The 27,199-nt window shown below is 40.1% G+C and overlaps 1 protein-coding gene across 4 annotated transcripts in view; it reads left to right on the top strand.

The window, feature by feature from the left end:
- The first annotated feature begins 11,355 nt into the window (after window positions 1-11,355).
- The window catches only part of LOC115846190 (zinc finger protein 354B), a 33,084-nt gene continuing 17,240 nt past the window's right edge, over window positions 11,356-27,199 (top strand). The window contains exons 1-5 of one of the 4 annotated variants that reach the window (XM_070045292.1): window positions 11,356-11,561; window positions 12,479-12,691; window positions 13,842-13,919; window positions 15,861-15,987; window positions 16,728-16,823. In XM_070045292.1, coding sequence (XP_069901393.1) covers window positions 15,954-15,987; window positions 16,728-16,823 — 130 coding nt within the window. In that variant the 5' untranslated portion in view covers window positions 11,356-11,561; window positions 12,479-12,691; window positions 13,842-13,919; window positions 15,861-15,953. The other 3 variants (XM_070045291.1, XM_070045289.1, XM_030844688.3) reach the window with 3 other exon arrangements.

Raw genomic sequence — 27,199 nt, 5'->3', positions numbered from 1 at the left:
TATGATATGTACATTATCTCTGTGGGAAACAGGACTTTCCTTACTTCACACTTACGTGCTTTACACTCAGAGCTGAGCACAGTTTTAAAGGATATCTCAAAAAGAAGTATTATAGTTACCATGGGAAACTCTTCATCGGATGCAGGTTGAGGATGCCATTGCTTATATTCTCAGGTAGTAAACCTGTTTTGAGGAAGACTCAAAGTGGTCTGTAAAAAACACTCATCTTGTAAGTCTGTGAAATAAATCACTACCTTCTTCAGTGACTTCGGTTACCTTCCATACACCAAAAGACCACTGTCCCTAAAAATTCTTGCATCTATCTTGTGAAAACAAATGCTTTTACTACAGGTGAAACAAGCCTAGGCACGCAGTCTGCAAGGATTTCACTCTCATTCCGCCTAGGACCACTGAGCATCTTGCAGCTTTAGAAGCCACCTTCTAAACTGAGCGCAACCTCACTTAGCAATTACAGTTGCTAGATTTACAAGTTCCAGGGACACACGTCTGCCTCTATCACATACAAGGTAGAACTCTCCTTGATGGGAAAACACTGCTGGAAAAACTCTGTGCTGGTAGCCTGATCCAAAAGGCTTCCGGTTGCTCAGGAGCCTCTTCTTGGTTTGCAGCTTGACAAGGCCATTGATTACATTCTCACACCTGTTTTGCAGAGACTCAAAGTAGCCTGGGAACAGTGGTGATAGACAACTGTGAAATAAATCACTTCCCACTTCACTCACTTGATGTACATTCCACATCCTGAAAAAGCACTGTGCCCTAAAAATTTTTGCATCCGTCTTTTAAAACAAATACTCTTACTAAGGGTTAAGCAGGCCTTGGCATGGAATCGGCAAAGATTTCACTCTTATCTTGCCTACAATCTCAGACCCTCTCACCACTTTTGATGCCATGTTTCAAAATGTTGGTTTTCAGGTGTCTCAAACATGGCCCTAGCTACTCCAAATCCTATGGACGTGTTCCGTACCATGAAAGTACAAACTGTATAAACTTTTGTCTTACCACTCTGTAAGACAAATACATTTTCTCTATGGGAAACAGTCTTTACCCTTCTGTGGGAAGAAGCTTTCACATCAACCAGCTTTTACAAATAGAGCTGAGCCCCTGCAACTTTTATGGTGAAAAAACACCTTACCTAGAGGAACAAAGAATACATACAGCATATTTTCAGAAACCATGCAGGCAAAAAGAGAGAAGAGCGAATTATTTAGAGTGTTGAGGAAAAAACCCACCAAACTAGAATTCTGTGCCCTGCAAACTATCCTTAAGAAGTGAAAGAGAAATAAAGACTTTATCAGACAAACAAAACTAAGAGAATTTGCTGTCAGGACACCTGTCTTTCAAGAAATGTTAAAAGAACTTCTTTAGAGAGAAGGAAAATAATATAAGTCAAAACCTCAGATCTACATAAAGAAAGGAAAAGCATTGAAGAAGGATTAAGCAAAGATAAAACTAAAACTTTTGTTTTTTTAATTCTTAATTGATCTAATAGATAACAGCTTTTTCAAAACAATAATATTAACAATGTATTTGATTTTGTATGCTTGTGTACATAATATAGATAGGTAGATAAAAAGACAGATAGATGCTTCTGTATGCTTATATATAAGTGAAATGAATGACAGCAATGATACATGGAACAGGAGGGAGGAATTAGAATTATTTTGCTATTGTTATAAGGTACTCACACAACATATGAAGTGGTACAGTGTTATTTGAAAGTGGACATGTATTAGTTGTAAATGTATATTGCAAACTCCAGGGCAACCACTAAAGAAAATAATAAAAGAAGTATTACGGGGCTTCCCTGGTGGCGCAGTGGTTGAGAGTCCGCCTGCCGATGCAGGGAACACAGGTTCGTGCCCCAGTCTGGGAAGATCCCACATGCCGCAGAGCGGCTGGGCCCATGAGCCATGGCTGCTGAGCCTGCGCATCTGGAGCCTGTGCTCCGCAATGGGAGAGGCCGCAACAGTGAGAGGCCCGCATACGGCACAAAAAAAAAAAAAAAAAAAAAAGAAGTATTACTGAAATGCTATGAAACGAGAAAATGAAACCATATATAATGCTCAATTACCCACACACCTATGGTCAATTAATCTTTGACAAAGGAGGCAAAAATATAAAAGGAGAAAAGTCTCTTCAGCAAGTGGTGCTGGGAAAGCTGGAGAGCCACATGTAAATCAATGAAGGTAGAACACTCCCTAACACCATATACAAAAATAAATTCAAAATGGCTTAAAGACTTAAATATAAGACATGACACCATAAAACTCCTAGATGAGAACACAGGCAAAACATTCTCTGACATAAATAGTACAAATAGTTTCTTGGGTCAGTCTCCCAAGGCAATAGAAATAAAATAAAAAATAAACAAATGGGACCTAATCAAACTTACAAGCTTTTACACAGCAAAGGAAATCATAAACAAAATGAAAAGACAACCTACGGAATGGGAGAAAATATTAGCAAACAATGCAACCAACAAGGGCTTAATTTCCAAAATATGCAAACAGCTCATACATCTCAATAACAACAACAGCAAAAACAAACAACCCAATCAAAAAATGGGCAAAAGACCTAAACAGATATTTCTCCAAACAAGATATACAGATGACCAATAGGCTCATGAAAAGATGCTCAACATCACTAATTATTAGAGAAATGCAAATCAAAAGTACAATGAGGCATCACCTCACACCAGTCAGAATGGCCATCATTAAAAAGTCTACAAATAACAAATGCTGGAGAGGGTGTGGAGAAAATGGACTGAAAATAGAGTTGCCATATGATCTAGCAATCCCACTCCTGGGCACATATCTGGAGAAAACTATAATTCCAAAAGATACATGTACCCCAATGTTCATATCAGCACTATTTCCAATAGCCAAGACAAGGAAACAACCTAAACATTCATTAACAGATGAATGGATAAAGAAGATGTGGTATATATACACAATGGAATACTAGTTAACCATAAAAAAGAATGAAATAATGCCATTTACCACAACATGGATGGACCTAGAGATTATAATACTAAGTCAAGTAAGTCATAAAGAGAAAGACAAATACCATATGATTATCATTTACACATGGAACCTAAAATATGACACAAATGAGCTGATTTATGAAACAGAAACAGACTCACAGACATAGAAAAAAAACTTATGGTTACCAAAGGGGAAATGGGGTGGGGGAAGTATAAATTAGGAGTTTGGGATTAGCAGATACAAACTACTATATATAAAATAGATAAACAACAAGGTCCTACTGTATAGACCAGGGAACTATATTCAATATCCAGTAATAGACCATAATAGAAAAGAATATGAAAAGAATATATATATATAAATAACCAAATCACTTTGCTGCACACCAGAAACTAACACAACATTGTAAATCCACTATACTTCAATTGAAAAAATTAAAACTTTAAAAAAAAACAGTAAACAGTATGTAAAATTAAAAGAAAAACTTTTAAATAAATAAAACACTCAATTAAAATCTCAAAGGCAGAAAGAGGGTGGAAGACAAAAACAGGAACAAAGAACATGAGCAACAAATAGAAAACAGTAACAAATATGATAATATTAATCTACATCAATTTGAATGTTAGTGGTCTAAATGCACCAAGACAGAGATTGTCAGATGGATCAAACATGATCAAAAACATGATTCAACTGTATGTTGTCTGTAAGACATGTTGTTTTCATTTTAAATATAAAGACACACAAAGTAAAAGTAAATAAATGGAGAAAAACATAATATGTTAACACTAATCAAAAGAAAGTTGGAGTAACTATTAATTTCAGACAGAGGAAATGTCAAAGTGAGGAACATTATCAGGGATAAAGAAAGGGAATTACATAATGATAAAGGGGTTAATTCTCCAAGAAGACATAACAATCCTTAACATGAATGCACATAACAATGTATCATCAAACTACATGAAGTAAAAATTGATCAAACTTCAAGAAGTAGATGAATCAACTATCATAATTGGAGACTTCCACACTCCTCTATCAGAAATGGACAGATACAGCAGGCAGAAAATCAGTAAGGATATATCTGAACTCAGTAACACCATGGATCAACTGGATATAATGGACATCTACAGAACACTTCATCCAACAACAGCAGAATATACTTTTTTCTCAAACTAACCTGGAACATTCACCAAGATAGACCACATTCTGGGCGATAAAACACACTTAATAAATTTAAAATAACACCAATGTCTGCTCTCAGATCACAATGGAATTAAACTAGAAATGAGTAACAGAAGATAGCTGAAAAAATCTCCCAAGTTCTTGGAGATTAAATGATACACTTTTATATATCACATGGGTCAAAGAAGAAATCTCAAGAGAAATTCTTAAATATTTTGAATGAAATGAAAATGAAAACACAACTTATCAAAATCTGTGGGGTATAAGGAAGGCAGTGCTTAGAGAGAAATTTATAGCACTGAATACATCTATGAGGAGATGAAAGATCTAAAATTAATAATCCAAGCTTCCACCTTAGGAAACTAGAAAAAGAAGAGCAAATTAAATCCAAAGTAAGCAAAAGAAAAGAAATCATAAAAAAGCAGAATGAAGTTGAAAACAGGAAATCAATAGTTAAAATCAATGAAACCAATAGCTGGTTCTTTGAGAAGATCAATATCAAAAAGTCTCCAGCTGTGCCAACTAAGAAAAAAAGAGCTAGGACATGAATTACTAATATGAGATATGAAATAGGGGACATCACTACAGAACACATTGAAAGTATAATAAAGGAATACTATGAACAACTATATGCCAACTAATTTGATAATCTAGATAAAATGGACTAACTCTTTTTGAAAGTCACAATCTGCCAAAACCCATGCAAGAAGAAATAGACAATCTGAATATGCCTATATTAAAGAAATTGAGTCAATAATTAATAACCCTTTAGAATGAAAAGCACCAGGCCCAGATGGGTTCTACCATATTTAAGGAGAAGCTATACCAATTCTCTACAATATCTTTCACAATATAGAATTAGAAGGGTATACTTCTAATTCTCATAAAATGGTAACTCATTTTATGAGGCTACCATTACCCCAATACCAAAACTTGACAAAGAAAATACAGGATAAAAAGAAAACAAGACCAATGTCTCTCACGAATATCCTCATACCAGGCAAAATCCTCAACAAAATATTAGCAAATCAAATACAACAATGTATGAAAAGAATTACACACCAGTACCAAGTGGGATTTATCCCAGGTATACAAGGTTGGTTGGCTCAACACTTGAAAATCAATTAACGTAATACATCATATTAACAAGCTAAAGAAGAAAATCACATGAGCATATCAATAGATGCAGAAAAACCATTTGACAAAAAACAATATCCACTCATGATCAAAACTATCATAAAAACCCTATAGCTAACTCACTTAATGGTCAGAAACTCAGAGCTTTCCATTAAGATCAGGAACAAGACAAGGATGTCTCCTCTCACCATTGCTTTTCAACATCATACTGGAAGTTCTACCTAATACAATAAGACATGAAAAGGAAATAAAAGGCATGCAGATTAGGAAGGGAAAAAAACTATGTTTGTTCACAGATGACTGTTCATTTGCAAAGTCAGGACTTCACTGGTTGAAATTTTAAACTGGCCCCCATACACAGAGGGCAAGGAGAGACTGAAGAAAGAGGCAGACCACTCCAGGCTAGTAGGTGGCAGTTTTAATAAACAACGGAACTTACATATGAGGCCTATCTTCGTCAGTTGCAAGACAAGTAGATCTTTGCATCCTCCCGCCAGAATCTTAAAAGTTTATAAAGAGGCTTTAACAGGATTCGTCACACATCCAGTCCAGATGGTCTCAACAACACATTACTCTCTCAGGGCTGCATCCTCAAAATGGCTACTGGTATGGAAATAGTAGGTGGAACATAAATTCCAAGGACGGGGGAGAGGTTAAGGAGCCTCTGATTGCCTGGGTCAACTAGCAGTCACATCTTCTTGATGACCTCCTCCAACAATGACATGATCATCTATGTAGAAAATGCAAAAAACTCCTAGAATAAGCAACTATAGCAAGGTTGCAGAATGCATGGTTAATATACAAAAATCAATTGCCTTCCTCTATACCACCAATGAACATGTAGAATTTGAGATCAAAAATATAATACCATTATACTGACACCCCCCAACATGAAATACTAAGGTATAAATCTAACAAAATATGTGTAAGATCTATGTGAAGAAAACTATTAAACTCTGATGAACAAAATCAGGGAAGAACTAAATAAATGGAGAAATATTTCTTTTTCATGGATAGGAAGGATCAGTACTGTCAAGATGTCAGCTCTTCCCAAATCGATCTATAGATTCAGTGCAATCCCAATCAAAATGCCTGCAAATTATTTTGTGCATATTGACAAGCTGAGTATGAAGTTTAATGGAAAGGCGTAAGATCCAGAATAGCTAACACAATACTGAAGGAGAAGAACAAAGTTGCAAGACTAATGCTACCTGACGTCAAGACTTACTACAGGCATATCTCAGAGATATTGCAGGTTTGGTTTCAGACCACAGCAATAAACTGAATATCAAAATAAAGTCACATGAATTTTTTTGTTTCCCAGTGCATATAAAAGTTATGTTTACACTATACTGTAGTCTATTAAGTGTGCAACAGCATTATGTCTAAAAGAACAATGTACATACCTTAACTAAAAAATAGTTTTTAATATCCTTATTGGAGTATAATTGCTTTACAATATTGTGTTAGTTTCTGCTGTACAACAAAGTGAATCAGCTATAAGTATACATATATCCCCATATCCCCTCCCTCTTGAGCCTCCCTCCCACCCTCCCTATCCCATCCCTCTAGGTCGTCACAAAGCATCGAGCTGATCTCCTTGTGCTATGCAGCAGCTTCCCACTAGCCATCCATTTTACATTTGGTAGTGTATTATGTCAATGCTACTCTCTCACTTCGTCCCAGCTTCCCCTTCCCCCACTGTGTCCTCAAGTCCATTCTCTACGTCTGTGTCTTTATTTCTGCCCTGCCACTAGGTTCATCAGTACCGGTTTTTTAGATTCCATATATATGCGTTAGCAACTGGTGTTTGTTTTTCTCTTTCTGACTTACTTCACTCTGTATGACAGACTCTACGTCCATCCACATCATTACAAATAATTCAGTTTTGTTTCTTTTTATGGCTGAGTAATATTCCATTGTATATATGTGCCACATCTTCTTTATCCATTCATCTGTCGATGGACACTTAGGATGCTTCCATGTCCTGGCTATTGTAAATAGTGCTGCAATGAACATTGTGGTACATGACTCTTTTTGAATTATGGTTTTCTCAGGGTATATGCCCAGTAGTGGGATTGCTGGGTCATATGGTAGTTCTATTTTTAGGTTTAAAAAATACTTTAGGGCTTCCCTGGTGGCGCAGTGGTTGAGCGTCCGCCTGCCGATGCAGGGGACACGGGTTCGTGCCCCGGTCCGGGAAGATCCCACATGCCGCGGAGCGGCTGGGCCCGTGAGCCATGGCCGCTGAGCCTGCGCGTCCGGAGCCTGTGCTCCGCAACGGGAGAGGCCACAACAGTGAGAGGCCCACATACCGCAAAAAAAAAAAAAAAATATTGCTAAAAAATGCTAACCCATCTGGGCCTCCAATAAGTCAATCTTTTTGCAATAGTAACATTAAATATCACTGATTGGAGATCTCCATAACAAATATAATCGTAATGAATATGACTGTGAATTCATAATGAATTGAAATATTGTGGGAATTACCAAAATGTGACACAGAGACACAAAGTGAGCAAATGCTGTTGGAAAAATGCCGCCGACAGACTTGCTCCAGGCACAATGCCACAAACCTTCAATTTGTAAAAAATGTAATATCTGCAAAGTGCCATAAAGCAAAGCACAATAAAACAAGATATGCCTGTATAGAGCTACAGTAATCAAGATAGCACGATCTTGGTGAAAGAATAGATCAGTGAAACACAATAGAAATCCCACATAACTATAGCCAATAGATATTTGACAAGGTGCAAGGGCAATACAATGGAGCAATGATAGTCTCTTCAACAAACAGTGCTGGAACAACTGGACATCCACATGCAAAAAACATGACTCTAGACACCGACCTTACACCCTTCACAAAAATCAACTCAAAATGGACCAAAGAACTAAATGTAAAGCACAAAATGTAAAACTTTAAAAGATAACATAGGAGAAAATCTAGATGACCTTTGGTATGGTAATGACTTTAGATACAATACCAAAAACATGATTGATGAAAGAAATAATTGTTAAGTTGGACTTCATTAAAATTAAAAATGTCTTCTCTGTGAAAGGTACTGTCAACATAATGAGAAGATAAGCCATAGACTGGGAGAAAATATCTGCAAAAGAATATATCTGATAAAGGACCTGTCAGATGTTATCCAAAATATACAAAGAACACTTAAAACTCAATAAGAAAATAAACAACCAGATTAAAAAATGGGCCAAAGACCTTTATGGACACCTCACTAAAGAAGATATATGGCAAATAAGCATATGAAAAGATCGTCATATACCCTACATTGTATGTCATTAGGGAAATGCAAATTAAAACAACAATGAGATACCTCTACATGCCTATTAGAATGGCCAAAATCCAGAACACTGACAAATGCTGTGGAGGATGTGGAGCAACAGGAAGTCTCATACTTTGCTGAAGGGAATGCAAAATGGTACAGCCGCTTTGGAAAAGAGTTTGGCAGTTTCTTACAAAACTAAACATATTCTTATCATATGATTCAGAAGTCATGCTCAAAAGAGTTGAAAGCTATGTCCACACAAAAACTTGCACATGGCTGTTTATAGCAGCTTTATTCATAATTGCCCAAATTTGGAAGCAACCTAGATGTCCTTCAGTAGGTGAACAGATAAATAAAATGTGGTACATTCAGACAATGGAATATTATTCCGCTCTAAAAAGAAACGAGCTATCAAGCCATGAAAAGACGCAGAGGAAACTTAAATGCATATTACAGAGTGAAAGAAGCCAATCTGAAAAGGCTGCATACTTTATGATACCAACTATATGACATTCTGAAAAAGGCAAAACTATGGAGACAGTAAAAATATCAGTGGTTGCCAGTTAGGGAACAGGGAGGGATGAATAGGCAGAGCACAGAGGATTTAAGGCAGTGAAACTACCCTGTAATGGCAGACATGTCATTCATTATACATTTTTTCAAACCTATAGAATGTACAACACCAAGGGTGAGCTCTAAACTATGGATTTTGGGTAACTGGGATATGTCAGTGTAGGTTCATCAATTGTAACAAATGTGCCACTGTGGTGAGTGATGTTGATAATGGGGGAGGCTATGATGTGCTGGGGTAGAGAATAAATGAGAAATCGCTATACCTTCCTCTCAATTTTGCTGTGAACCTAAAACTGCTCTTTAGTACTTTTTTGTCTTTTCTTAAAAAACAGAACAAAACGAGAAACTAGTCACCTCTCCCAGTCTTTGCAGACTGGTTCTCTGCTAGAGCTGTCCTTTACTAATTAGCTGGCTTGTTCTCAGCCTAGGGATCAGATGGAGGTGAAAACTTAAGAGCTCCTTACGTCTTTTGTGGTTGGGCCTTATGTTGGTTTTTCAGCTGCTTTTAAGTCTTGATTTCCCAAAGCTTAACCATAGCCTCTCCTCAGGGTTTTAGATGGTCTATCTTATGTTTCTACCCTCACTGTCTTGCCCCAGGTGTCTGTGGGACTGTAGTCCACCCACAACTTTTAGGAGCAGTGCCTACTGCTTCTCCCCATCTGAGTTCCGAGATAGACAAGATAGAGCCCAGTACTTCTGGCAGCCCTCAGACAGGGTAGAACTTTACAAATAAAAGCTCCTCTGTTCCCTCTCTGTTGGAGCAAGGAATTGGGAACTTAGCTTTGGCCACTCCAGACCAAGATTTTGCTACACTGAGGAAGGGATGGCGCAAGGGCAAGTAAAAACATCACAGTATTACCATGATTTCAAATGTGGTTTTTTCCTTGATTGAGTTTTCGGGGTTTTTTTGCTGTAGATATTTTACTGTTTTCCAGAGCTTTCATATGGTTATTTTAGCCAGTTTCTAGTTGCTGTTTATGTTTCCAAGGGGGGCTGTGGGCTTGGAGTTCCCTGCTAAGCCATTTTTCTGATGTGCCTCTACTTTGACTTTATATTAACATTGTACTAGAAATCACAGCCCACTCAATATGGCGATTAAAAGAAATAAAATATAAAAGAAGCAAAAGTTTTGCAAAAGAAACAAAACTGTCATTCACATAGTATATTACATAGAAAATCGAAAACACAATAAATTCATTATTGGAATTTATAAGACTTCAGGCACTAAGCTATACACAAAACCGGTACTTTACAAATGAAATTCAAAAAGAGATACCACTTACAATAGCTTCAAAAAGTATGAAACATACTCAAATAAAACTCAAAAAATATGTAATACTGCTATGGAGAAAATATATGGAGACTTAAATAAAAAGATTGCTGTACCATGTTAATGGATTGTTAAAGTCCATATTGTTAGATATTAATTTTCCTCAGGTTGATTTATGGATTCAAAGAATCCAGTCAAAGCCTCAGCATTTTTATTTACAAGTTGACACGATGATGATTATTCATATGAGTTGATTATAGCTAAGACAGTTGAACAAAAACTTATGGAAGGATACTCATTCTACCTTACCGAGATTGTTTCCTAATATGTTAACAAAGAGCAGTATTCGTGACCCTAATCCGTGCTGCAACTTGCCTCCGTACCTACCCCAGACACTTCCAACCCTGCTTTCCTTTCGCTTTTTCTGTTAATGCGTTAATGCTTATTTTCTAAAATGCTATATAATTATGTTCATGGCTTACTGTCTGCTCCCTCCCTCCTTCCCCACCCCCACCCCCCAAAAAAGTTCTCCAGAGCAATGATCTCTGTTTTGCTCACTGAGGTATTTCAAATCCTTTACAATAGGGCTTGGCGCGTAGCAGGTGCTCAATATACTTTTTGAAAGACTGAAGAGGAAATAGGTTTGTTTTTTGAAGGTTGTCTACTTGCCTTACTATCATTTACGCAGATGCAGAGCTACAATACACTGTCCTCGGCGAAACTCCGTTTCCTCTCGGAAGAACCGGGAACCCAGGAGCCGGCAACTCACGGAGCGCGGCCACTAGCCCAGAATGAGTACCCGGGCACATGACAGGCTCAGCCGGGCCTCTCCAAGCAGCAAGCGCGGAGAACTACACTTCCCAGAATCCTTGGGTTCTCGCGTGGACTACATTTCTCAGGGGGTTAGCGACCGTTCCCCCGCCTCCACCTCACTACCCGGCTCCGGACCGGCACAGGGAGTTGGGCGTTTGTCGCTGGCGTGAGCGGCGTTCTGGGCTGGGGTCGGCCCAGACAACACCCCGGGGAGTCCGGACCCGAAGTTGCTGTTAGGCCGTGGCAGTTCCGGAGCTTCCTGCCTGCGGCCCGCGGAACACCCGAGGCCTGGGTGAGGTGAGCGGCGGAGGCTCGGCAGGATGCGGGAGGGAGGACCGGGCTTCGGGAGGATGCGGCGCCGGGGTATGGGACAAAGGCCCAGGAGGCGCGAGCCGGGCCTTTGTGGGCGCCGGCGGGCCGAGGGCCGGGCACCCCGGCTCTGTCCGCCTGCCGCCACCAGCCATCCCACAGTACCCCTGAACGAGACAGGTCGGGCACTTCGTCCCCATTGGCTGGACCCAGCCACCCTTCTGCTTCCTCCCGACCCATTCCCAGTGCGCTACCTGCCCAGCGCCTTACGGCATTTGAATTTGTTTCGGGCTGGCAGTGAACGTGAGAAATTTCCTCCCCTTACCATCACTCCTGCACTTCCGAGTGACAGGCTTGTTTTGCGCGAGAAGTGAGTCGCCGGCTTCCCCCAGTGGCAGAGCCAGGACTGGAACCCAGGTCTTTGGTTTTCTGTGCCCTTTCCTCAAGACAGCAGCCCTCTCCCCGCCATAGGAGAGCTGATGTTTTCCCTTTCCGAAGCAGCTTTCTCTAGAAATCTGGAAATTGTTTCCTTGATAGGAGGGGGAGGAATTGGGTGGGAAGGCTTGAGGTGGAGAAAAGTTGTCACATGCACGCAGGGAGGTTAGAGCAGGTGCTCTGGAGCCCGCGGTGCTTGGAATCCTGGTGCCACCCTCCCTGGCTGTGTGGACTGGGGCAAGTTGCTCCCACTCTGCCCTCAGTGTCCTGATCTATAAAATGGGGTGCTGACAGTGCCAACTGTGCTGTGGGACTCGATGATGTATTGATAGGTAGTGCCTGGCACGCGGTGAGGCTCAGGGAGTTGCTGCTACTGCTGATGGAGTCCTAGGACCTTTTCCTCTGAGCCAGGGAAAGAGCTGGGCCTGGACCAGGACCCAGCCCTTCTCTCTGGTCCTCTCTACTCCTAGCTCCTGACTTCCTTCCTGAGGGCACATGGCATCATTCTCAGGTGGTGTAAAGGTTTCAGAGCTGCTGATTCTGAGGGGTGCAAAGCAGAAGGGCCTTCCTCCTGGCTCCCATTTTCTTCTCTCAGATTTGGCTTCTGGAGACTTCTCCCATCCTAAGGGGAAACTGCCCAGAAAGAGGACATGGCTACTGAACAGAGGGAAACAAGGTCTCAGGTGAGTGCATTACCATCTCAAGTCTTACAGACAAATAGGTTTGTTTTTTAACCCTCAAACTGAAGTTCTGTCCCCAGTACAGTCTTCGCCAGGTTTTGGAGCCCATGTCCTTCTCCCTTTGAAGAGTTGGTCCATCCTGGTAGATGGTGGATTGCATAGGGATTGCTTGCCTCCAACCCCCCAATCCATGTGTTGTGTCTCTTTTTTTTTTTTTTCTGATAGACACTCTTTTATTCATTAATCTCAATTCACTGTATGATTACTGAATTGACAGGTAAGATGCCACATATCTTATACCACTTGGGGTCAGAACAATAAACATGCGTACTTGGCAGAGTTCCTTTCTGGCCTGCCTCCTTTGCTCAGTCATGTCCCCCTCCCTACCCTTGGCCAGGATGCTTTTCTTTTTCTTTCCACCCCGAGAATCTTCATGATACCTTACCCAGGCTTTTCCCAGTCCAGAGTTTTTAGTTTTTTCTCCCTCTTAACTTTCTGGATCATGTGCCTTGCTTCTATCACTCTCTTGAAAACTGATCTTGACCTGCCATTGTCATCTTTATTCTGTGGGAATGAGGGTGGGACCCCATCCAGGTGAGGCGGTGTGTGAACAAAGGATAGCCATTTTGGTGGGGACACAGATGGAGAGGTCTCTTGACTTTAAGAGCTGACTCCTCAGGAAGTGGCAGGGAGGGTGCTGTGGGATATCAGTAGTGGAGAAGCAAGGTATACAGGGTGTACAGTTAGAAGTGGGGCTCTCAAGCCAGACAGCCAAGTTTGAACCCATATCTTCTGTTACCATTTATGGGCCTTAGGCAATTGCATCTCTCTGTGCCTCAGTTTCCTCACCTGTAGAATGGGAATAACAACCATGCGTACCTCATAGGGTAGATGAGAGGAATTGCAGCATGGCAAGTGTTTCAGTAAGGGCCGGGCACATAGTTGATGTTGAATATGTGGTGGTTGTGGTAGCTGAACAATATTATTCTAGTACATGATACTATTACTCTTGATAGATAAAAATTAACTGTACAGTGTTTTTAGGACCCAGAAAATACTGTTCATTCTGTACTCATTTTCATCTAACAATAATAGTTAATGTTGCTGGGGGAATATCCCGAGGGCTTTACCTTTGTTCTCACTCTCATAACAGCGCAGCAGTTATTACCCCCATTTTACACATGAGGAAACTGAGGCTTAAAGAAGTCAAGTGACCTGAAATCAAACCCAGGTATGTTTGGCCTCTGAGTTCATGCTGGTTATTGTCCAGCCATTCCTCTGGTGCATCTCTCAAAACACATGGCAGGCCCAGCCCCTGTGTTACCAGAGCTCTCTGCAGTGCGATGTTGTATATCATTTGGACCCACGAAATGTCATGGTGGTTGATCTTCTGAGGCTACGGCTAGGACCTGCCTTTGCATATTTGGACTGCTTTTTTCTAAGGCTTTCACATTCCATTCCAACAGAGCCAAGCTGCTCTCTTGCCCAGAATTTTCTCTGTCCCTGTGTGTGAGTCCTATGTGACATTTCTCCCTAACCTCACCTGCTGTGTGGAATTGTGTGTAAAACTCAGTAATAGGATGTTTAAGATAAGAGAGAGAGTATACCGAGTGCTGTGTTGGAAGAAAACTTTAGTTATCATCCTGTCTCTGCCATTAATAAAGTATGTGACCTGGAATCTTGACTGTCCTGGATCTTGTGTTCCTCGTCTCTAAAATGAGGATTAGCAGATATGGTGTATGGTCCTATCCAGCTACACATTTTCCTTTTAGTGTTCAAATTCATGCACTTTTCTTGTCTGCCAGTTAGATTGTAAGTTCTTTGAGAGCAGAGATCATTGCTTGTATTCCTCCCAATGTGCCAATAATTTAATGCCTTTTCTTACTATAAAAATATTGCATGATCATGGCAAAAAACTTTATAGAGAATAAAACATGCACGCATATATATATATGGGTATATGTATATATGCTTGTAAATGTACATATGTGCATAGATGTGTGTATGTACATGTATTTGTCTATATATTTTTTCCGTATATGCAAAAAAAAAGTAAAATCACCCTTAATCCCACCATCTGGAGATGATCGCTGTCAGCCATTTGTTATGCATCTCTCAGCATCACTTGCTATGTACATATATAATTTTTTATCAAAAATGGGCCCAAACTATACATACTGATATGTAACTTGCTTTTTATACTTAACATTATTATGAATGCCTTTTTAAGTCAAAAATACTGACTTACACCATCAATTTTAATGATTCATAGTACTTCATATTGACATGATAATAGGTAAGATCTGAACCTTTAATATGAGCCATGTATGGTTTTAAGTACATTGTATGGATTATTTCATTTATTTATTAACTATTTGGTAGGTTTTGAGAGGCAGTTTTACAGAGCGGTTAAGAATGGAGCCTTAGACATCCACCTGGAATTGGAATCCCAGCACTACCACTGACCAATTGTGTGACTTTAGACAAATTTCTTATCCTCTCTGTGACTTCTCTTGTGTAAAATGAGGACAATAATAGTACCTTCTTCCTAGCGTTGTTGTGAAGGTAAAATAAAGATTTACACTAAAGATTAATATAAAGCTCTAAGAATAGTACTTGTCCTGAAGAAAGCATTCAGTTAATGATAGCTGTTTTAATTTCCATTATTACTGTCCTCAGGCTGCAGAGAGCACACAGATAGTGCCTTAAATTATTTAACCAAGCCTCTGTCAGTGATTATTTAGGTTGTAGGAGTTTCTGTTTCTCTGCTGTTAACTAACACCATAATAAATGTCCTTTTGTGTGCATTTTTTTGCACTGTTCATTATCAAACAAATATAGTAATTGGAGAGTTAAAAAGTATGCACATTTTAAAGCTCTTAATATGTATTACCAAATTGCTATTAGAAAGATTATTCTAATTAACACTCCCACTAATGGTCTTAATACCTCCACACATCTCTGTGTGGTTAACACAGGGCCTGGTTCATACTTCATGGTACTCAGTATGTATTTGTCACAGGTCAAGTGTTCATTAAACCAGTGACTTGAAACCTTAAGAACCTAGAATAATATAGAAGCATTTCATGGTAGCCTGTCTACTTCCCACTGCCGCCCTCTTCACCCTGTGTGATGGGTGGTCTTGGGTGAGCTGGGATGCCTGTCTCTACAGCTGTCAGTGACGTTTGAAGATGTGGCTGTGCTCTTTACGCGGGATGAGTGGAGAAAGCTGGCTCCTTCACAGAGAAACTTGTACCAAGATGTGATGCTGGAGAACTATAGCAACTTGGTGTCATTGGGTAAGGAAATTTCCTCTGTTTAGAAATTGGGATAACTCAGCATCTGATTCCCTGGGTAAAAGCCATGGATCATCAAAACTTTAGCTGAGTTTTGCCTTAGCACTGTATAAATTGGATCTCCACAAATAAATCTGAAAAACTTTTTCCTGCTAATAGGCATGGATGCCTCATGCCCCACGGATGGGACAGTCTACAGAGCTGCACATTAGAAATTCCCTCATAGTTCAGGCATTTCCCACTATGATTGTTCTATGATGTGTCTGCTCATCTCTAAGCAGAGAGCATCTTTCATCCCTCTTCTTTGACCCACCACTTGCCTTTCCCGTTCACTTTTCCAGCTAGATGAACACTGTATAATCCATATTTGAAAGGGAACCAGATAGTGTTTTCTCATTTTAAACAGTCTACCTGGTATCTTCTCCATAGATACCTGTTTATAAATATGAATTTAGTCTGTACATCTCATATATTTCCTCTTTTATAGAAAGCTAATGGTACCCTATTTCAAGGGTACATGTTTATGTATTTTCCTAACATGCAACTAATTATTACATTGTTATGTTTTACAAGTCCCTTGCTTTTTCCCTAACACACCCCTCACATCATGGGGGCAGAACTTGAGCACCCTAAGGAGCTCTTTATATCATCCTGTAAGTTTCCACTCAGATCTCAGATACCTCTTCGTGTCAAAACCAAGTTTGTTGTTGTTTTTATTTTTTTGTTTTTTTTTCTATGAGCAGGACTCCTATTTTCCAAACCTGAGGTGATCTCCCTGTTGCAGCAAGGAGAAGATCCCTGGAAGGTAGAGAAAGAAAGCCCTGGAGGCTCCTCTGTAGGTGAGTGGGTGGGGAATCTCTGCAGGCAGCAGTCTGGTAAATGAGTGCATGTGCAACTTGGAGATGTTGGTCAGGGAAATTTCTCCAAGTTCTCAGTCCTCAAGAAGTTTTGGAGAAGGGTCACAAACTTCTGCGTCATGTCTGATAATCACTTCACAGGTAAATCTCTCAGGATCTTTATTCTTTCCTCTTGTTTCGGAGGAGGGCTGCATTTTCATGTATTCACTGAGCAAACTTAGTCCATTTAAGGAACTGCAGATAATTCGTTCTGACTGAAGCCCAGGGTTGTGGGAAAAGAAAGAGATGAGGAAGGAAATGAGATCAGAAAGCCAGATAGGGGCCACACTCTGAAGTGCTTTGGTACAGTTCTTAGAGAGGGGAACTGTCCGTGGGTGACTGGAAATAATTCAAGGATTTTAAGCAGAAGAATTACATGGTCCTTGATATTTTAGAAAAAATGGTCAGAGTCTGAAACACTTTAAATGTCCTTCAGTAAAGGCATAGCTAAAGAAGCTGAGGTGGGTCCCTACACTGGCACACAGCACCACAGTCAGAAACAAGAAGCACTGGTGTGGGTGGAGCTCCAAGGCACGTGAAGGACTAAAGCTAGTTACAGTGCATGATTATGACATGTCGCCATTTATGTGTAAAGAAAATTACGTGGGTGTTTGTCTGTATGCATAATATGCATGTAAGTGCTGAGAGAAAGGTCGCGGGACACCTAAGGTGGTAACTAGTTACATTTGGATTAGGATCGAGAATGAGTATTGATGAAAGGGGACTTTATTTACATGTAATGTTATTAAAATTTTCACAGAGAATATATTCATAAAGTCCTTATTATGCAATTTCAATTTAATAAGAATGGTCACTTTGGAAACACTGTTGGTCTTAGATTTGAAGTGAGGAAAAACTAGAGGTGGGAACCTTCTGGAGATTATTGTGTAATGCAGGCAAGACGTTACCTGCAGGAAGGCACTTGCAGTGGGTTCAGGAAAGAGGAGAGAGAGACTTCCCTGGTGGCGCACTGGTTAAGAATCTGCCTGCCAATGCAGGGGACATGGGTTTGATCCCTGGTCTGGGAAGATCCCACATCCCACAGAACAGCTAAGCCTGTGCGCCACAACTACTGAGCCTACGCGTCACAGTTACTGAAGCCGGCGTGCCTAGAGCCCAAGCTTCACAACAAGAGAAGCCACCACAATGAGAAGCCTGCGCACTGCAACAAAGAGTAGCCCCGACTTGACACAGCTAGAGAAAGCCCATGCGCAGCAACAAAGACCCAATGCAGCCAAAAATAAATAAATAAATAAATATAACATTTTTTTAAAAAAAAGGAAAAAGGAGAGGTCCCTTTGTTAAGGGTTCAGGACGAGTTCGGTGTGGCATGGGTTTCATTTGAGATGTGAGTGAAATATGGGTAGAGGTCGCCAGTGGACAGCTATAGAAGGTATACAGGGTTGGAACTCAACAGGGAGGTCAGGGAGCCGTCAGTGAGAAGGTAGCATTTGAAACCTTGAGCTGAGCAGACGAGGGAACGGAGGAGAGGACAGAGTCCCAGGAAACCTCAGTGTTTATAAGGTGAGTTAAGAAGGAAGAATCTGTGGCTGAGCCTGAGAAGAAGTCACCAGAGGAGAAAACTGGCAGATTTGGCTGTCATGGAAGTTGAGGACTGAGAGCTGTTGAATTGGGGAGGCCAGGGCTCTGGGGGAGCCAGGTTCTAACCCTCGCCCACTGCTTTCCTGTCCCGTGATAAACAGCAGTGCAACCTTGGACAGAAGGACGCAGGTCCTGCCCTGGCGGAGCTCAGTGGAGGGGGAGGCTAAGTGCACACAGGGCTGTGGAATGACAGACTCCGGTGAGGACCTCGGGAGAAGAGCCACAGGTGCTGCGAGAACGTGGAACAGGAGGGGTGCTGTGGGCAAGGCTTCCCGAGGAAGGGCCGGATCCCACGTTGTGAGAAGCGTTCAGGCACAGGAAGAGCATGTCCGAGAGTCCAGACAAAGGAAGCCGGCGTGTAGAGACGGGAGCGGGGAGAGGGGGCCGGGACCTGAGAGCCAGGCACAGCCTCTGAGGAGTTGAAGTACCCTGGCCACGGGCCCAGGTTTATATTCTGCAAGGATCAGCCTGCAACCAATGTGGAGCCACCTGGCATAGACGTGGTGGGACTTGTCTGAGGTTGCTGTTGGGTCCAGACGAGTCAGTGATGACCCCTCACAGTGGGGGCCCAGCAGAAGGGCTGTGGGACAGGCTGTCTCGATCCCTAAAGCGCCCACACCTTTAGTAGAGCTCATTCTTCCCCGTATAAGGTGAGATCTTTTGAGGTGGGAACCACACTTATCTCTCCTTATATCTTTTAACTGTCATTTGGGAGAAATATTCTAATTTTGTGGGAACTGCTGGAGACCACCACAAAGTAAACAGAGAACGCAGGCAGCAGGGAACCAGTGGAGAGTTTAGGAGGAGCGCCAGGTGTGGACTGAGTATGGCTTGGAAGATCAAAGGAAGAGAAGGAAGAATTGTTCACTTTCCATTCGCCTCGGGAGCCTCTGATCCATGAGGAGTCCCCCTTCCTGAGTGAAGTGTTAGTTGGATTAAACTGAATAGAAAGTATGACTGGAGTCGAAAGCTGTCCAGAGAGACCCTGAAGACACCTAGTGGTGATGTCAAGTCCTTCTCAGGTTTGGGAAGCTGTCCCTGAAGGAAAACTCTGGGTGTCTGGAGGAAGTAAGGACATCAGAGCCAACCAGTGTGTGCGTTTCTCTTGATGGGATGAACCTCCTCTCTTTGGTCAAAGGTGACAGTCAGATGGAGCGTCCTGAGAGTGCTGGCCTGTGGTTGTGTCTCTCCTGCAACCCTGGCGAGTCTCCCATCTGCCTGGACCAAAGTGCCCTCAGAACAGTTTCCCTTCCAAGGGGAGCTCAGTTCTCTGAGCTCAGGTGAAGGATCTGGATGTTCTTGGAAGCACCTTGATCATTAACTCTAGACTAGAACCAAAAACCGACCCTTTGAACAGCCGGTGACGGAAAAGCTTATGCTTCCAGGATAGGACTCCTAGAACCTCTAATTGCCTCCAAATGTGCTTTTAAAATATTATTTTCACATCAAAACTATTTACAACTAGGAAAAATAAAACGAACAGAAAAAACAAACTGTGTCACCCCTGGCTCTGTATGTTTTATATTGAGAAATGGGAGGAAATGGCTCAAAGAGACTCATCTGAGTCTCTTCCTTAAGAAATGAACCCAGGGCTTCCCTGGTGGCGCAGTGGTTGAGAGTCTGCCTGCCGATGCAGGGGACACGGGTTCATGCCCCTGTCCGGAAAGATCCCACATGCCGCGGAGCGGCTGGGCCCGTGAGCCATGGCCGCTGAGCCTGCGCGTCGGGAGCCTGTGCTCTGCAACGGGAGAGGCCACAACAGTGAGAGGCCTGCATACCACAAAAAAAAAAAAAAAAAATGAGAAAAGAAATGAACCCAAAGTCTAATCATTTTTCTGGAATATTTTATATGTATATATATATATATGTATACATATATACATATATATATAATATGGATAATGTGATTAAATCAACTTGAACGTCTCATGAGTTTGGTTGACACCCAATGTGAAAATATTCTTAAAATCAAAAATTTAAAAATTCAGGGATGATTAAGTAAATTACCTCCAATGAAAAAGTGTTTGTCTTTTTCTCTTTCTTTGTTATATTTATGCTAGAATTCAGGGCAGACTGAACCTGGCAGGGTGGTTGGCTGAGGGGTCCCTTGTGGGCTGCCTTCCACCCACCAAGATTTGATGAGGCTGCATCTGCAAATTTTTTTAATTTGCAGAAAGGTGCTGTAGGGGTTAGAGCAGCAGTGGTTTTAACATAACATGCAGTGGTTTTAAAGAGTTAATTTACAAGGTGAAAGTTGAGCCCAAATGCTCTGTAGTCCTGTTTAATATGTTTGATTTAGTCTTGTTCTCATCCCCTGCCACCAACATCTGTTGTCCTTGTAGCTGCCAGAATGGTCTATTTAAAAGGTAGATCAGGTTATCTCACTCCCATGCTCAAAACCTTTAGTAGCTTCTATCACATAGAACACAATCCAAAGCCCCTAGTGTGGCCTTCGTGGTCTGGTCTTGGCTACCTTTTCACCTTCACCTCCTTCCTCTCTGCCCTTCATTCAAGAACTCTAATCCCCTGGTCTCCTTGTAGTTCTTCAGACAGGCCACCTCAGGGCCTCTGCACTTGTTTTTTCCTCTCCTGGACCATTCTTCCTGAGCCACAAGCCCACATGACTGACTTCCTTGAGTTGCACAGGTTTCTGTTCAGATGGCACTTTGTCTATTAGACACAGCACATCTGAACATGGCCCTCTGTCCTCCACATTCTTTTTTTTTAAAATTTTATTGAAGTATAGTTGATTTACAATGTTATGTTAATTTCTGCTGTACAGCAAAGTGATTCAGTTATACATATATGTATTCTTTTTCATATTATTTTCCATTATGGTTTATCACAGGATATTGATTATAGTCCCCTGTACTATATACAGTAGGACCTTGTTGTTTATCCATTCTATATATAATAGTTTGCATCTGCTAATCCCAAACTCCTAATTTAACCCTCCCCCACCCCCTTCCCCCTTGACAACCACAAGTCTGTTCTCTATATCTGCAAATCTGTTTCTGTTTCATAGATAAGTTCATTTGCGTCATATTTCAGATTCCACATGTAAGTGATATCATATGGTATTTGTCTTTCTCTTTCTGGCTTACTTTACTTAGTATAATCTCTAGATCCATTCGTGTTGCTGCAAATGGCATTATTTCATTCATTTTTATGGCTGAGTAGTATTCCATTCTGTATATATACCACATCTTCTTTATCCATTCATCTGTTGATGGACATTTAGGTTGTTTCCTTGTCTTGGCTATTGTAAATAGTGCTGCTGTGAACATAGGGGTGCATGTATCGCCTCTTGCTTTCTTTTTTTTTTTTTGACAAAGGAAACACAACATTTTTATACTTAATGCATTCTTTAAAACATGCATGCAAGTTAAATGTGTAAAATCCAAGCAACAGACTTAAATGTTATAAGAAGGTCTCCATTCTCAGAGAGCTAAAAAATAAATGTGGACATGAATTTTAGTGATGTAATCTCCATTTCACTTATAGTTTTAATTTTGTTCATTTCCTTTACAGTTCAGTGGCTTGACTCCTTTTTTTGTGGAGGGGAGGGCTAGCTGTCTACTTTTTTTTAAAATTTTTATTGGAGTATAGTTGCTTTACAATGTTCTGTTAGTTTCTACTGTGTAACAGAGTGAATCAGCTGTACGTATACATATATCCCCTCTCTTTTGGATTTCTTCCAATTTAGGTCACCACAGAGCATTGAGTAGAGTTCCCTGTGCTATACAGTAGGTTCTCATTAGTTATCTATTTTATACATAGTCTCAATAGTGTATATATGTCAATCCCAATCTCCCAATTCATCCCACTCCCCCTTCCCCCTCAGTATGCATATGTTTCTTCTCTATGTCTGTGTCTCTATTTTTGCTTTGCAAATAAGATCATCTATACCATCTTTCTAGATTCCATATATATGTGTTAATATACGATATTTGTTTTTCTCTTTCTGGCTTATTTCACTCTGTATGACAGTCCCTACATCCATCTAAGTCTCTATAAATGACCCAATTTCACTCCTGTTTATGGCTGAGTAATATTCCATTGTATATATGTACCATATCTTCTATATCCATTCCTCTGTTGATGGACATTTATGTTGCTTCCATGTGCTGGCTATTGTAAATAGTGCTGCAGTGAACATTGGAGTGCCTGTGTCTTTTTGAATTATGGTTTTCTCTGGGTATATGCACAGCAGTGGGATTGCTGGGTCATATAGTAGTTCTATTTTTAGTTTTTTAAGGAACCTCCATACTGTTCTCCATAGTGGCTGCATCAATTTACATTCCCACCAACAGTGCAAGAGGGTTCCCTGTTGTCCACACCCTCTCCAGCATTTATTGTTTCTAGATTTTTTTGATGATGGGCCATTCTGACCAGTATGAGGTGATACCTCATTGTAGTTTTTTTTTTTTTTGCGGTACGCGGCCCTCTCACTGTTGTGGCCTCTCCCGTTGCGGAGCACAGGCTCTGGACGCGCAGACTCAGCGGCCATGGCTCACGGGCCTAGCCGCTCCGCAGCATGTGGGATCTTCCCAGACTGGGGCACAAACCCGTGTCCCCTGCATCGGAAGGCGGACTCTCAACCACTGCGCCACCAGGGAAGCCCCTCATTGTAGTTTTGATGTGCATTTCTCTAATAATTAGTGATGTTGAGCATCTTATCATGTGTTTTTTGGCCATCTATATGTCTTTGGAGAAATGTCTATTTAGGTTTTCCGCCCATTTTTTAATTTTTAATTTTTTTTTTTGATATTGAGCTGCATGAGCTGTTTGTATATTTTGGAGATTAATCCTTTGTCAGTTGCTTCATTTGCAAATATTTTCTCCCATTCTGAGGGTTTTCGTTTTGTTATGGTTTCCTTTGCTGTCAAAAGCTTTTAAGTTTAATTAGGTCCCATTTTTTACTTTTGTTTTTCTTTTCATAACTCTAGGAGGTGGGTTAAAAAAGATCTTGTTATGACTTATATCAAAGAGTGTTCTGCCTATGTTTTCCTTAAGGAATTTTATAGTGTCTGGCCTTACATTTAGGTCTTTAATCCATTTTGAGTTTATTTTTGTGTATGGTGTTAGGGAGTATTCTAATTTTCTTCTTTTACGTGTAGCTGTCCAGTTTTCCTAGCACCAATTATTGAAGAGGCTGTCTTTTCTCCATTGTATATTGTTGCTTCCTTTGTCATAGATTAGGTGACCGTATGTGTGGGGGTTTATCTCTGGGTTTTCTATCCTGTTCCATTGATGTATATTTCTTTTTTTGTGCCAGTACCATACTGTCTTGATTACTGTAGCTTTGTAGTATAGTCTGAAATCAGGGAGCCTGATTCCTCCAGCTCCCTTTTTCTTTCTCAAGATCACTTTAGCTATTCGGGGTCTTTCGTGTTTCCATACAAATTGTAAAATTTTTGGTTCTAATTCTGTGAAAAATGCCATTGGTAATTTGATAGGGATTGCACTGAATCTGTAGATTGCTTTGGGTAGTATAGTCATTTTCACAATGTTGATTCTTCCAATCCAAGAACATGGTATATCTCTCCATCTGTTTGTGTAGTCTTTGATTTCTTTCATCAGTATCTTATAGTTTTCTGCATATAGGTCTTATGTCTCCTTAGGTAGGTTTATTTCTCGGTATTTTATTCTTTCTGTTGCAATGCTAAATGTAATTGTTTCCTTAATTTCTATTTCTGATCTTTCATTGTTAGTGTATAGGAATGCAAGAGATTTGTGTATTAATTTTGTATACTGCAGCTTTACTAAATCTATTGATTAGCTCTAGCTGTTTTCTGGTGGCATCTTTAGGATTTTCTATGTATAGTATCATGTCATCTGCAAATAGTGACAGTTTTACTTTTTCTTTTCCAATTTGGATTCCTTTTATTTCTTTTTCTTCTATAATTGCCATGTCTAGGAGTTCCAAAACTATGTTGAATATTAATGGCAAGAGTGGGCACTAGGGGTGCATGTATGTTTTCAAATTATAGTTTTTTCTGGATATATGCCCAGGAGTGGGATTACTGGATCATATGGCAACTCTATTTTTAGTTTTTGAGGAACCTCCATACTGTTTTCCATTGTGACTGCACCAATTTACATTCCCACCAACAGTGTAAGAGGGTTCCCTTTTCTCCACACCCTCTCCAGCATTCTTCCACAGTCTTTATGCCCTCACCATGTGTTATTTTCGCTCAGAGTACTTATCACTGCAAAATAGTACATATTGATTTATAATCTGCTCTTCCTCAGAATTATAAACTCTCTTGTGCTGGGTTGTCTGTTTCATTTGTACCCATTTCTCCAGTACCTAAAATAGTGCTCGGTCAGAGTTGGCTTCCAGTTAATGAATGCATGAATGACTTGGCTAGGTTAGTGGTGATGGACACAGAAAGAAGAGAACCAGTTTCAGAGACATTCAGGAGATAAATGCAGCAGGACTTAAAGATGAATTGGATATGGAAGATAAAGGAGATTGAGTTGTCAAGGATGGTTGCTTGGTTTGTGACTTGTTCAGGGATGGATAATGATATAATTCCTGAGATAGTGGTAGTAGGAGATCAGATTTGGAGGAATGATACCAATTTGATTTTTTACTTTGGAGGGAATTTTACTTCTAAAAAATTTTTTTTGATTTTAAGATAATTTTAGATTCACATAAGAAGTAGTACAGAGAGATCCCATTGGTCCTTTACCCAGTTCCAAAACTATAGTTCAAGACTGCAAACAAGATATTGATGTTGATACAGCAAAGATATGGAAGAATTCCTTCTGTCACCATAAGGATCCTTCCTGTTACTCATTTTTAGACACCCACTTTCATCTTGTTCCTTGTCCCTGTTCCTCACCTCCTCTTATTCTTAACCCTTTGTAACCACTAGTCCATTTCTATAATTTTGTCATTTCAGGAATGTTATTTAAATGGAGTCATACAGTATGCAACCTTTTAGGACTGTTTTTTTTTTCACTTAGCATAATTCTCTGGAAATTTATTCAAGTAGTTCCTTGTCAGTATTTCCTTGTTACTTATCAATATTTCATTCCTTTTGATTGCTGAATAGTTTTTTGTAAAACACATATACCACAGTTACATAACCATTCACTGTTGAAGGACATATGGGTTGTCTCCAGTTTCTGACAATTACAAGTAACATTGCTATAAACATTTGTGTACAGGTTTTTGTGCAAAAGTAAGTTTTTATTTCTCTGTGATAAATGTGGAGGAGTGCAATTACTGGGTCATGTTGTAGTTGCATGTTTAGTTTGAAAGACAGCTAAATTGTGTTCCAGAGTGGCTGTACCAATTTACATTCCACCAGCAACGCAGCAGCATATGAGTGATTCAGTTTCTGTGCATCCTTGCCAACATTTTGTGTTGTCAATACTTTTATTTTAGCCATTCTGATAGGTATATGGTGATATACACTGTGATTTTAATTTGCATCTTCCTAAGTTCTAATGATGTTATTTCCATGTGCTTTTTTGCCATCTGTATATCTTCTTTGATGAAATGTCTGTTCGTGTCTTTTGTCCATTTTCTAATTGTTTGGTTTTTTGCTGTTGAGATTTGAGAGTTTTTTATATATTCTAGATGGTAGTCATTTGATGGATATGTGGTTTGCAAATATTTTTTCCTAGTCTTTAGTTTCCTTTCATCCTCTTAATTGTGTCTCTGAGGAACAAAAGTTTTAATTTTGAGAGGTCTGGTTCATCAGTGTTTCCTTTTATGGATTGTCCTTTCGTTGTCAAGTCTAAGAACTCTTTGCCTATCCTCAGATCTTATAGATTTTCTTCTGTGTTTTTTCTAAAAATGCTGTAGTTTTACACTGTACATTTATTTCTGTGATTCTTTTGCATCTAATTTTTGTATTAGATGTAGGATTCGGTCAAGATTCTTTTTTTTTGCTTATGGACAGTCAGTTGTCCCAGCATTATTTGTTGAATAAGCTATCTTCCTCCACTCAGTTCTTTTACACGTTTGTCAAAAAGCTGTTGAGCCCATTTGTGAGTCTGTTTCTAGGTGTTCTGTTTCACTGATCTGTGTGTTTATCCCTCCACCCACATCACACAGTGTTGATTACTGTAGCTATATATAGGCTTTAATATTGGATGGGTTGATTATTTCTTTATTCTTTTTCAAAGTTGCTTTAACTATTCTAGTTTCTTTGCTTTTCCATATAAATTTTAGAATAATCTTATTTATATCTACGAAAAAATCTTGCTCAGATATTGCAGTAAACCAAACTTGGAGACAGTTGAGATCTTTACTATGCTGAATCTTCCAATCCATCAATATGGTGTATCTTACCATGTATTTAGCTCTTTTTTGTTTTTGTTTTTGGCCACAATGTGCAGCTTATGGGATCTTAGTTCCCCGACCAGGGATTGAACCTGGGCCCTCAGGCCCTCAGCAGTGAAAGCGCTGAGTCCTAACCACTGGACCACCAGGGAATTCCCTATTTAGCTCTTACTTAATTTCTTTCATCAGTGTTTTGTAGTTCGCAGAATACAAGTCCTGTACATATTTTGTTACATTTACACCTAAGTATTTTTTGAGTAATTATAAATGGTATTATAAATATAATTTCAGTGTCCACATGTCCATAGTATATGGAAATAATATTGATTTTTATATGTTTATCCTTATATCCTGTGACCTTCCTAAACTCCTAATAGTTCTAGGAAATGTTTTGTAGATTCCTAGGGATTTTTTT

Source organism: Globicephala melas, chromosome 3, assembly GCF_963455315.2.
Source record: "Globicephala melas chromosome 3, mGloMel1.2, whole genome shotgun sequence".
Lineage (NCBI taxonomy): Eukaryota > Metazoa > Chordata > Mammalia > Artiodactyla > Delphinidae > Globicephala > Globicephala melas.
This window is presented reverse-complemented; position numbering and strand designations above follow the sequence as displayed.